This window comes from Hyperoodon ampullatus (assembly GCF_949752795.1).
Source record: "Hyperoodon ampullatus genome assembly, chromosome: 3".
Taxonomy (NCBI): Eukaryota; Metazoa; Chordata; class Mammalia; order Artiodactyla; family Ziphiidae; genus Hyperoodon; species Hyperoodon ampullatus.
In genome coordinates, this window is record NC_136916.1 from 177,512,542 (window position 1) to 177,525,484 (window position 12,943).

At 60.7% G+C, this 12,943-nt stretch overlaps 1 protein-coding gene across 1 annotated transcript in view; it reads left to right on the plus strand.

The window, feature by feature from the left end:
- Positions 1 to 2,111, plus strand: part of TRAF3 (TNF receptor associated factor 3) — a 50,990-nt gene extending 48,879 nt beyond the window's left edge. The window contains exon 11 of the mRNA XM_079700996.1: positions 745 to 2,111. Within this exon, the coding sequence (XP_079557122.1) occupies positions 745 to 1,316 (572 nt within the window). The 3' untranslated portion in view covers positions 1,317 to 2,111. The remainder of the gene's footprint in view (positions 1 to 744) is intronic.
- The last annotated feature ends 10,832 nt before the right edge of the window (positions 2,112 to 12,943 follow it).

Consider the following 12,943-nt stretch of genomic DNA (forward strand, 5'->3'; position numbering starts at 1 on the left):
GGGACAGGGGAGCCTGGCCGGGTCCCAGGGCCCCAGGTCGGAGCTGTGGCCACCTTCGTGAGGTAAGCGAGGCGCATGCTGCCTTAGGACAGCGCCGTCCAGTCACGGCCGGTGCTCCCGACGTGTCTGCCGGGGCAGCTGGCTTCCTACCGAGACGCCCGCAGCAGGGGCCCAAACGCTCCCCTCCGTGCAGTGAGGCCTGCGTGGCAGAGTGGGCGTGGGGCGGCCTGCGGGTCGGGGTGCTCCAGCCCCGCTCGACAGTAGGTGACCAGAGGCGGCAGGGGACCCGGCAAGCCCAGCAGCATGTCCAATACCTAGAAGCCACCAGGGCCGCTGCTTCAGAGGCCGAGCGAGTATTCTGAATATCTGCGCGAGAAGGATTAATGGGGGAAAGAGCAAGGATTATTGTGATGCACGTGGGGCTGGATTCAGCCATCCAAGGACATGGAGTGGGGAGGGGGAGGAGCAGCTTAAGCCCTGATCGGGCGCAGGTGACCCCGAGCACGGGGGCTGGAGGCAGGGGCCGTGAGCCAGCGGGCAGGCAGCCCCAGGCTGTCACCTCTCAGCAGGCTGTGGATCCCGAGGACCCCGAGGCCTGCGTTTCAGGTCCTCCACGGGGCGTGCACCGCCCCCCAGCAGCCGCAGCGTGTTTGGGCTCTTCTGCTCAGATGCTGGTGGGGACCGGCTTCTCCAGCCCCCGTGATAGTCACGTGTCTCCGCGCCCATCTCTCCCGCCCGCCACAGGCTTGCTGGAGTCCCAGCTGAGCCGGCACGACCAGATGCTGAGTGTCCACGACATCCGCCTGGCCGACATGGACCTGCGGTTCCAGGTCCTGGAGACCGCCAGCTACAACGGCGTGCTGATCTGGAAGATCCGGGACTACAAGCGGCGGAAGCAGGAGGCCGTCATGGGGAAGACCCTGTCCCTCTACAGCCAGCCTTTCTACACCGGCTATTTCGGCTACAAGATGTGCGCCAGGGTCTACCTGAACGGGGACGGCATGGGCAAGGGTACGCACCTGTCTCTGTTTTTTGTCATCATGCGCGGAGAATACGACGCTCTGCTTCCCTGGCCGTTCAAGCAGAAGGTGACGCTCATGCTGATGGACCAGGGGTCCTCCCGGCGACACTTGGGGGACGCTTTCAAGCCGGACCCCAACAGCAGCAGCTTCAAGAAGCCCACCGGTGAGATGAACATCGCTTCCGGCTGCCCAGTCTTCGTGGCCCAGACTGTGCTGGAAAACGGGACGTACATTAAAGATGATACCATTTTTATCAAAGTCATAGTGGATACTTCGGACCTGCCAGACCCCTGACGAGTCTCTGGGGAGGCGGATTGAGCAGAAGGCACCTCCTCCGGGGGGTTTGAACCGGCCGTCTCCACCGAGGTCCTCACGCCCAGAAAAGGACCTTGTGGAACGGAGGAAGCGGCAGGTGGTGGCCGCGGGCCGGCGGGAGGAGCCACGCGTCAGGGGACACACACCACGTTTTCTAATAGACTAGCAACCCTTCACTTGGAAGAATTATTTATCCTTCGACGAGAGAAATACTGCTGTCAGAGAAGGTTTTCGTTTTCATTTTTAAAGATCTAGTTAATTAAGGTGGAAAACATATATGCTAAAGAAAAGAACCATGATTTTTCTTCCTTAAACACCTAAAAAAAGAACACACACACACACACACACACACGCGCGCACACACACCTGGGGATAGCTGGACATGTCAGCATGTTAAGTAAAAGGAGAATTTATGAAATCATAATGCAGTTCTGCTATATTCATTCTAAGATTCAAGAGTGCAGTCCTGTTTCACACATAGCCCGTTGTCTGTTTTAAGGCCTCATCTGGTCTCTGCTTCAGTTCTCTGTCAGAAGACCCTGAAGTGCACCTAGGTCTTTTTTGAAAGTCTCTAAATTCAGAATCGTTTTTTAATTTAAAGTTCTAAGATAATTGTTACTGCAAACATTTCATTTTAAAACATTGATAGACTGATATTTCTTGGAAGAAAATGTAAAATATCAAACACTGGTTATCACTTGTGATAGGAAAGAGAATATTCAATCTGTTGTTATTTCTCGTTAGAAATGTAAACCTTCGATATCTGTCGTAGTTAATGACACTACTTCAAAATTATTATGAAAGGAAAATTGCTCATGGATGCTGTGCATCATTTTCAGATTTATAATTGTTTTCACCCTAAAATAGGGCATTAGTTGAACTTTGGAGTTCTAAACAAAATCCTGTAGGTTTTTAAAATTCTGCCCCACGTGTTCAGACAAGCTCTCTGTTGCTGACAGCACCGACCTTCCGTGTCCAGCGTCCGGGGGTGGGCAGGTGACTTGTGCTTGAAGGAGGCCACAGCAGATGTGTTTCTTCATCCTGTCATATTGCTGCATTTGTTAACAACGTTTGCGTAGAGATGGTGGCATACTGTACATGTGCCTTAGATGTGACATGCTGCTTCTCGACCCCAGCTTTGTGTTCACTATAATTCCAGAAGGTGATAGTTCAGCCAGACCTTTCTCTTTATCACTAGACCTTTTGCCTCTTCGAGGGCCCTCAGACAGCCCTGTACCTGCTGAGGAAGCCGGGCCCCCTCATCGGCTTCTGGAGCCTCCACTGCTTCATCATCACAGATTCCAAATCTCTAGGCCCCAAAAGCGAGCCGCCCAGTCCACACGCAGGCAGGGACAGGGCAGGAGCTGCGCCTCTGCGTCCCCGGGCTGCAGGCGCTCACACCGCCTGCCGCGGGGCCCTCTGAGCATTCCAGAGACTGCTACCCGGGGGCCGCCCAGGCTGATCCACAGGCGTCCCGGGGCCCGCCCCTCTCTTGGGAAGGGTGGCCCTGGGGTCTTTGGTCCCAGCCTGTGCCTGTCCGGGCGGCGTTTCTCACCCCCGTTTACCTTCTCTCAAGGGTCCAACTGTGACAGAGCGGGGCCCTGCTCCTGTGCCCCCTGCTATGCACCACGCTCCATGGGTGCTCTTACCACTGATGGGTGCTACACGTGACGGGTGCTTCTTAAGCAAAACCAATGTGTGTGAACCGCCGCATCTGTGCCGCTCATCCAAAAGACGCGCCCACGATTGGCCAGCTGGGCCGCGCACCTCAGACTGCCTGCCTCCGGGCTCCCCGTGGCCACGCGGGGGACGGCGGGGTGGTGCCCGGTGGCCCCCGTGTCTCTGGTGCTGCCCTCCGCCCTGGGTGTGCCTTCGCCCCAGTGCCTGCTGGAAGCACCTCCTGGCCACCGCCGTCCCAGGCTTCCATAAGTGACCTCATGGGTTCCAAGCACCTGCCCTGCCCTTCGGCAGTTAAAATGCTCAGTTGTCTTCGTCTCTTTTTCTTTCCCATCCCCTGACCCCAGAATTGCTTTGAGGGCGAATCAGTGTCATCGGTTCTGCCCGGTAAGGAGTCGTGTGTCCCCGCTTACAGAGGAGGTCCCTCCTGCAGGTGCTGTGGGACCACTGTTCCCTCCAAGTGCCCAGACCTCCTCCAGGCCTGGGCCCGGTTCTGCCCTGGAGACCCCGGGGGAGGGAGGCTGCCCGGCAGGCCCCACCCGGCCTCAGATGGCTCTCCCGAGGCCAGGGGTTACCAACAGGGACTTCCTCCCCCTTCACGAAAAGTATGGGCGATGTTAACAAATTCAGGATAAGCAACATGTCGGTCTGGTAAAAAAAATTCTTTCCCTCCCCTGCGTTGGAATCCTGTTGGGGGCGGGCTGCTGGCAGCGCCCCGGAAGCATCCATCCCTTGGTGGGGGGACTTTTCCAGCAGCTCCTCCCGGTGGGAGACACCAGGCCCCTGGCCGCCACCCAGGAGCCCAAGGGACCCAGCTTCACTGTCCCCCGGAGGGAGGCTGGGATGCGGCGGGAGCTTCAGGCCGTGGCTCGGTGACGGTTGGTGGCAGCGGGTCGCACGCCTCCCTGGTGCCCGCGGGCCCTCCCGCCACCAGGGCTGCAGCGACAAGTGACGGTGTCGGACACGGCGCGTGGGTGCACTTTTCCCGTGTACCGGAAGTGACAAATTCCGCACAGAACAAAACCGCTCCAGTGCTGTAGAGGAACCGACGCCGAGTCCCGTGCAGGGTTAGCGCCCCTGCTTCCCCGTCGTCGCCTGTCCTGGAAATGAAGACCGGCCGGGTCCGCCTGCCTGCGTGTCTCTGGTCAGGGGTGGGGGGCCAGGGTGTCAGGCCAGCGGGGCCAGTGAATGCCGGGCTCTGGCTCTGGGGCTGGAGCAGCCCGGGCGGCTCACCTGGGCCTCTTTTTACAGGTTGGGGTTCTCAGTTTTCTGGGTTTGTGGTGACGCAGAGGAGACGGGTAAATTGCTCCAAGACCTGTCACACGAGAGGGTGGCGCCAGCTGAGAGCGAGTCAAGCGCGGTCACCAAGTGGCCGTCGAGGAGGGCCGCCGTCCCCGCCACCCCGGCCCTGCCCCAGAGCGCAGCCGCCAGCTGAGCCCAGGCTCTTGGCCAGGCGGCCCTCCTGCCCCCGCCTGTCACCTCCCTGTCCTGGTGGCCGACTCCACCAGGCCCCTCAGACGCCGGCCAGGACGGCGCAGCCTCTCCCCAGCAGCTCGTCTCCTGCAGCGTCCCCAGCCGCCCCGGGCCACGCGTCCCTGTCGACCCCCCCTGCAGTCTCAGCGTCATGGGGGTGGTCGCCCGCGGTGGGCCCGACATCCTGCAGCCCGTGGGCAACATCGGGCAGAGGAAAGGGCGGCTGGACGAACCCTTACGCGCAGCAGGGCCCCGAGGGGGTGGGGGGAGAGGCGGGACCCCGAGTGCACCCTGGGGGGTGAGCTGGCCCCTCCCGCCGTCCAGGCCCGCTCCTCCGTCCCGCCTGCACGTGGAGGCGTGCCCATCATCCCGTGCCGGATGCAGACCTCTCCGGCCCCAGCATCCCTGCCTGTCTTCACGGGCTTGGGCAGGAGATGAGGTTCCTCGTGGGGCTCTTGCCCACACCTCCGCTCTCCAGAACGTGTCCCTGTGCTTGCAGCGACTGTCAGTGCTGGAAAGGGCTCAGGCGGAGCCGTGAAATACTATTTTTTAACTTCTAGTCTAGAGCTGTACTGATCAGGCCGCCGAGGAGAGCTGCGGGGAATTCCGGGAGTTCCTTTGCATCTGTGACATGAAGGGGGGTCTGTCACCCAACCTCCTTCTCAGCCCAAGACCATGGTTCTGCCTTCTGTTTGCAAATCTTGATAGTTGTGTTTCTTCCAAAGTAGAACGTGTCCACTAGGGTCAGGTCAGACAAGGTCGGCGTGAGGCTCCAGCGAGGGCAGGTGACCCAGTTGGTCGTCTCTGCTGTCCATCCGGCGGTGCTGGTTGTCACCGGGGCCCCGGGGCAGCAGGGGCAGGGCGCAGACCTGGAAGCGTCCCGGGTGTTTTCTGCTGGCCTCAGGTGACCCGGGCCCCAGGTGGTTGGTGCCGTTTGCGGAGGCCCGAGTGGCACCGAGCAGTGCTCGCATTTCATTTCTGCCACTGCTGCTGTGTCTAGAGTCTGTCTTGTGAACTCACGACGAGAGAGGTGGAGTCCCGGACGGCTGCACCACTCCTGCAGTTCGCGGTGATCGGGTCGTAACTCAGTCCCCTTAGACCAGTGAGATAACTTCCACAGCCAACTCAACGACTTAATCGGTAAACACAAAAGCTGACATGATTCTCAAGGATTTCTGTAAGAATTCTCTGTAGAATAACGTCTGTGGTAAAGGAAGCGTGTAAATCCGCGCAGACAATTGTGTCGCATTTCCAGAATCGATTCTTTCTCTGATGGCACCCTCTGCGTTCAGTTCTCTTACCCAAAACAAAGACCAAAGAAGGCCAATCTCTCATTTGACTCTGTATTTTTAACCTGCCTGTTTTAAAAATTGCATCTGTATAACCGCTCTCCGTGAGGACCCATCTTGACAGTCCAAGTGGTTGTGACCAGTGATTCACGTCCCATGTTCTTCTGCTCTTCTAAGAAAAAAACACAAAAGGACAGTGTAAGTTATTGCCCAGCAATAATCATGTTGTTACTGTGGGTTAGCAACATGGCTGACTTCTGGTAGCATTATTATGTTTGATATTTTTGTTCACTGTATACTGTGTGTGGTTTTATTTGGTATTTATTTGTGTTTTGAGGTCTTGCACCGTTTTTGTGTTTCTGATGCTAATAACTAAAGTTTGTAAGAGTGTAGAATGCAAAACATTGAAATGCCAAACTGTCTGATTAGAGGAAAATAAATCTGACTGGGAGTCTTGGTTTCTCTCTCACACTGACTCACAGGCCCGGGCGCGGCCCAGGGCCCCGAGAGGGGGCCCCTCCCTCCTGCGGTCAGTGTCCTGGGCTCCGCGCGCACGTTTTTTGCACCGGCCCCTGCGGAGGGTGCCGCCGGTCCTGCCGTGGCTTCCTGGCCTTCCCTTCAGGCGGTGGCTTTACCTTGAGGGGGTCACCGGGGCCTGTGCACCCAGCAGCCATGCTCAAGTCCATGGCTTGGTCCAGAACAAACCAGGGGGCCCTCATCCTCCCGGAGGTCCTGTCCCATTTCCGCCACTTTATCAGCTATGGGACTTCGGGCTCTTTGAGCCTCGGTTTCCTCGCGTGTCAGGGGAAAGACAGCGTCGCCTCCTTTCTGAAACCAGGGGCTGGCTGTGCGCCCCGCCAGTGCTGACAGCTCGGGCAGTTGTGGGGCCTCCAGGCGGCGCCTTCCACGCAGCCACCCACAGTGGGGCACAGGGCCAGCACGCACCTGCCTGGCTCAGCACCAGCGGGCCGGTCTCCCCGGGCGGTCAGGCCCCGGAGCAGGAAGCCCTGCGTCTCCCACGGTGTTCCCCGAATCACCAGGTGTGCGGGCTGCTTCCCAGCACCGGGACGCAGCGCGAAGGCCCTGGGGACCGCTCAGCCCTTCCCCCACGCGCCCTGGTCCTCCACGTGTCGCCGCCGCAGCCCCCGAAGCCCGTGCTCAGCCTCACCCCTTCTCTAAGTCACAGCTTGCGGCCCGGGCCTCCCCGTGCGCCCACCGGGCAGCAGGAAGGGGCAGCGCAGGAACCAGCCCCCGAGGCTGCTGCCACCCAGGGGCTCGGGGCCTGGCCCAGGGGTGCTGCCCGGGCCCCAGGGGCTCAGTGTTCCTGCCCACCCCGCACCCGGAGCCCTGCAGGGGAGCCCGTGGCCCCCAGCTCTTCCTACACGGGGTCTGCACACAGGAGCTGCCAGAGAGGGGGCCACATTCAGTCCCTCCGTCTGGGGGGCGTCCCAAGTCCACGCACCCCTTGCGCTCCACCCTCCTCCCTGGGCGCTCAGGCCTGGCGCCCCACCTCGGACCTGATGCCACCACGGGTGCTGAGGCCCCGGGGGGCCCTCAGCCCTGAAGCTGGAGCCCCTGGCGGGTGGCAGCGCGCAGTGTGGACGGCGCCACGGGCGGGCAGCGCGCGGAGCCGTGTCCGTGGGGTTTCCAGCACTCCCGGAGGGGCTGCTCAGCTGGGATTTCGGAAGCCGGACCCTTTCCCCCTTCTGGAGTTTTTTCCCCTGCGTCTTACGGGGCAAGAATCAGCAACGACTCCCAGGATGAAGGGCCCGCCTCGCGGTTGCCCCTGGGCCGAGGCCGCAGACCCGGGCGCCGGTCGGCCGCAGGGCTGCTGAGGGCGGGGCCTCCCGGCGGCTCCCCGGGGCCTGGCCCCGCCCCACCTCGGTCCCCGGGGGCGGCCTGGTCCCCACCTGCGGAGGGACCCTCGCCGCCTCCCTCGGCCCCGGGCGCGGGGTGGGCTGCCTGTTCTGAGCCCTGCGATGAAGGAGGACTCCCGGGGAGCTGGGGACTCGCTGCCGCTGTCCCCTCTGCAGCCGGGGCAGAAACGCTGCCACGCTCCCGGGACCGAGCCGTCCCGGGAAGTGTGCCCGGAGCCCCGGTCCCCCGCACGTGCCCCGGACGCCCGTGCTCTGCAGGGTCGAGCGAGGCCTGGAGAGGAGGGGGCGCGGCCCCGGAGCCACCCTGCGCTTTGCTGTCTCGCGTGTGGCCGGCCTGTTTGGGGACCGCTGGGACCTCACGGGGTCGTTTCCAGCTGTGGGATCGAAATCGGCGTCGGCGGCCTCTTAACCCCTCCAACCCCACCCCCAGGGGAAGCGGCGCCAACGCTGACCCCGCAGAGGCCCAGGGCGCGTGTCCCTGCAGAGCTTCGGCTGCTTGGAGGCTTCGTCCTGAGCCCGGTCACAAGATCAGAAGTCAGAGATTGAGAGGAAGCTTTGAGTGACCCAAGCCCAGGCCCCGGCCTTGCTCCCGGGTGACCCCTGGACCCCAAGGGAGGCCTCGGAGGGCAGAGGGCTGACCCCAGAGACCCAGGCAGCCACTGCCCCCGCCAGGCCCCAGGGGGTGGGCTGGGATCTGAGGACCAGGAGAAGGCTGGCCCCGGGCCTGGTGGGGGGCGGGGAATGCAGGGCTACAGGCAGAGCCCCACCCCCACCCACCCCCCGCCCCGCGCCGAGCACCTCTCTGTTTCCTTGTGGGTAAAATGGGGATAGCAGCGCCTCTGCTCGCAGGCAGTCGTGAGGCCGCGTGAGTCCGGGTGGAAGGCGCTCTGGGTGGGGAACGTGCTCAGCCAGTGGTGCCGACACACCTGGACAGAGCACCTTGAGGTGACCTCGGCCTGCTGGGCAGGGTGGCCCGGCGCTGGACTTGGCCTCTGGTCATTCAGCTGAGAGGTCTCCAGCCACAGACAGGCACCCCGGGAGTCAGGGACCACGCGGTGGCCGTGGCCCTGCGCTCCAGAGGCTGCCCCTTCTCCCAATGCCCGCTGAGTTTGGGGCGCGGACACCTAGTTGACGCAGCCTCCGTGGGTCCGGCCGCCGTGTGGCGGCCCCCAGACGCGGCCCTGTGTGTTCCGTCTCGTCCGCTCACTTGTCCTCGCCCAGCCAGTCCCAGGGCGGGGGAGAGGGGTCGGGAGGTCTCTGACCTCCAGCTGTGGCTCCTCGGGGCCCAGAGGCCTGCGAAGTTCCCCCGACAAACTTCCCCTCCATACAAAGTCTGTAGGGGCGGTGACAAGTTCCCCGCCCCCGGGAGAGGGGACAGGGGCGGGCAGGCGGGACAGCGCAGGACCCCTCCCCAAGGTGGGGGGCTTAGCAACGTGCCGGGGGCAGCTCCCAGCTCAGTCTCCCCCGATGTCCTCCTCTTCCCAGCGTCCGCAGACAGAAAAGGGATGGAGTGTCCAGGGCTGAGCATCTCCTGGTGCTCTGTGAGGCGGGCACTGCCACCCGGCTTTGCAGGTGAGGGACGAACCAGGTTAAGTGAATCGTGTGGCCCTGCCCTGCATCCACACCCGGGACAGCCTGCATCCGAGCCTGGCGCCCCACTGCTGGACAACAGAGCTGCCCCACCTGTGCTCCCCTGGCGGACAGGTGGCCAGCTCAGCCCCTTCCAAGCCAGGCGGAGATCCCCGTTCACACCCCCCTTATGTACATCAGACCCAGCCCCCAACACTGCCCTGGCCTCACCTCCTGCTGTGCTCTTCTCGCCTTCCTTGGAGCCTCAGGGCCTTTGCACCAGCTGTTTCCTCCCAGGTCTCAGCTGGCATGTCCCCTCCTCACAGAGGCCTGCCATGGCCACCTTGCCTGAGGGCTCCTGCACAGCCTCACGGCACACTCCGGCCCTCCCCGGATGCTCCGTGCTCCCTCAGAGCACTGACCAGTCCATCATCCGTCTCCCCATCCAATGGCAAACCCAGGAGGCTGAGCTCCCAGCCCCGCTGCAGGCCTGGTGCCAAGCGTGTGGATGAACAAAAGGCCCAAAGAGAAATCCGGAGGCTGCAAGGAGGCCACAGGCCCGAGGGCGGGGAGTTTTCCAGGGGTCAGAGCCCCTGAGCTGGTAGGTTGTGGGGCGGCAGGGCCTGGGAGGTGACTGGCCGGCCCTGGGGAAGTGCCAGCCATACCTTCACCTCATGAATATTTTTGGAGCATCTCCTGTGTTGCAGGCAGTACGTGAGGAGGGTGAGCAAAGCCCTGTGGGCCCCACGGGGCACATGGTGGCAGATGCTGACAGTGGGGTGTTTGTGGCCAAGGTGGCCTCTCTGGGGAGGTGACCATGTGCAGAGACCTGAGTAAAGGGAAGCCCTGCTGAGGGGGGCTGCCTTCTATCCTCCCCCCACCCCCACCTCTCCTCCTGGGGTCCAGGAACAAAACCGTGTGTACTGGAGCTTCAGTTCCTCCAGGGTGACACTGACGCCCAGAGAGGTATAGGAACCTGCCCAAGGTCACACAGCCAGTCAGGGACAAAAGTGCAGGAGAAGGAGCTGGGGAATTGGCCTGGGGGAGCATGGCTCTGTCCCCACAGACTTGTGGGGAGGGGGGGTCTGACTAGGGACCATGGCTGCAGGCAGGGTGGGGACCCCCCACACCCCCAGGGCAGCAGGACTCACTCACAGTGACCTCAACCAAGGGAGGGCTGCAATGGCCAATCGGAGCCCAGCAACTCCGGCCCACAGGATTGATGCTCAGGTGGAAACAGGAACCTCACTGAGACTCTGCACAGTGACCTAGCTGGGGAGGTAGCAGGTCTCCCAGAAGAAGGCTGACCACAGAGGGCAGTCAAGCCAAGACAGAGCCAGGCAGACAGACACAGAGACTGAGAGACCGGACAGCCCAAGCCCCTGGATCCAACCTTGCCTGAAGCAGCTGCTGCATGGATTTCCTAGTTACTGGAAGAAATTCTCTTTGAGACTTGCATTTTCTCCCACTTCCCACTGGGGTCCTGACCAGTTGGAAGGAGTGTGCACATATATGTACCTGTGTGTCCGGGCACCTGTGCGTGCAGTTGCAGGCCTTCTGTGAATGCAGGTTAGGGTTAGGGTTAGGACTGCATCTCAGTCCAGCCATTCCTTACCTCATGTCTTTGCTTCTGAGTCATTCCAGGGACCCTTTGGCAGCTCTGGGCCATGGCTGGTGCCTGCCTCCTGCCTCGGTGTGGATGCCTCTTTGGGCCACCCTCTGACAGCTGGACCCACCTCCAGCCTCTGCTCAAGGATGCCCCTTTCAGTGATGGACGCCAATACCCCACAGCCGACAAGCCCCGGCTCCTCCTGTCCTGCCACTTTCAACCCAACCTGTAGCTGCAGCTGTGACATCATCCTTCCAGTCTCAGCTTTAACACCACCTCTTCCAGGAAGCCTTCCTTGACTGCTGTGGAGGATGGAGCTTCCTGTCAGCCCTACCGGTGGCCAAAGCCAAACTCAGGACCACGCAGACCCACCTTCCCCATCCCAGGCTGGGCTGGGGGCCAACCCCTCCACACAGATCTGGCACCACCAAGCCACTGCGAGCAGGTGCCCCGATCCCACCCAGGAGAACGGGTGGGACGAGCTGGGTGCTCACTCCCTCCTTCCTAGTCAGAGAAGTCTCTGTCCCTACCCACGGCATAAAGTGCTGTGAGTGCTCCCAGCGGCGGGCCCCATCCTCCTTGGATGAAATATCTTGTGTTGGGGAGAAGCAAAGACCCAGTCAGAGAGAAGAGTGCTCATGACAGGAGGTGTGCAGGTGAGAGGTAGGTGGGGATGCAGGAGAGGGCAGGTGAGCTGGAGGGAGGGAGGACGGTGCTGAGTAGTTCCCCTTCACCCACAGCCCTCCATCTATACATCCACCTCCATCACCCACCCCTCCGTCCATCCTTCTGTATTCACTCATCAACCACCAAGGCATCCTGAACCCAATGGCCCACCCACCATTCCTCTCCCTTCCAGCAACCATAACCAACAAGGCGTCATCTGTTGGTCTCCCACCATCCACCGATCACCCCAGTCATCTCACCATTGATTCACAGCCCATCCCCTAAGAATCAGTTCACCATTCACCCCACCACCCATCACCACCCAGGTTACCAAGCCCAATCTATCTGACCTCCCACTCACTCTTTGCCGTCCCATCTCTAACAAATTCATCCTCCACCCACTCACCACCATCCATCCCTATGTGCATCATACAGAGAGCCAGGCACCCACCTCTCCAGTTAAACACAGCCATCTGCCCCAGACTCATCTCTCCAGCATCCCCCAATCCTCCATCCATTCACCCATCCTGTACTCATTCAGTCTATCCACCTGTCCATCCACCCGTCCATTTATATCCAGTCATCATCTCTACTCTCATCCATCCGTCCACCACCCCTCTACCCACCATCCATTCACAATTCATCTGAATCCCATTTGCCGGTCATTTATCCACCATGAACCCATTCATCCACCATTCAGCTCATTTACCACCCATTTCCATCCATTCCATCCAAAATCCACAACCTTTTTTCACCCACCATCCATCTCAACAAGCCATCCACCCATAGACCATTTAACATCCACAATTTATCTTTCACCCACCAACCATCCATTTATCCAGTCACCATTCCATCTTCCACCCTTTACAGTATTCTTCTTCATCCGACTACCATCTACCATCCATTGCCCATCTTTCCACAATCTACTCTCCTCTATCCATCCATCCACCATCTGTGATCATCCATCCATTTATCCATCCACCACCAACGACTATCTGCATTTACCTGCCACCCGTCATCTGTCTACTCGCCACCAACCATCGAGCCTCTGTCCATCCACCAGCCATTATCTCGCCATCCATGCATCCATCTACCATCCAACACGCGTCGATCACGCACCACTCATTTTCCACCCACTGTCCCTCATTTACTGTCCATTTGTTTATTCACTCACCATCTCCTATCCATCCGATCCTCATCCATCCACGAACCAGCACAAATGCGCTCCACCACTCACCATGCACCCACTGTCACCCGCTCACCATTCCTCCATACGCGAGACACCAGGCACCATCTACCTGCCACCATCCACAGTCCATCCAGCCCAGGAGGCAGGAGGGCCTGCTTGGGAGAGTGGACACCCAGCCCCACTAGGTGGGCAGACTGGGAGCAGCTCCAGCTGCATCTGGGGCAGAGGGGGTGTGGGAGCAGAGGTTGTTTACCCGC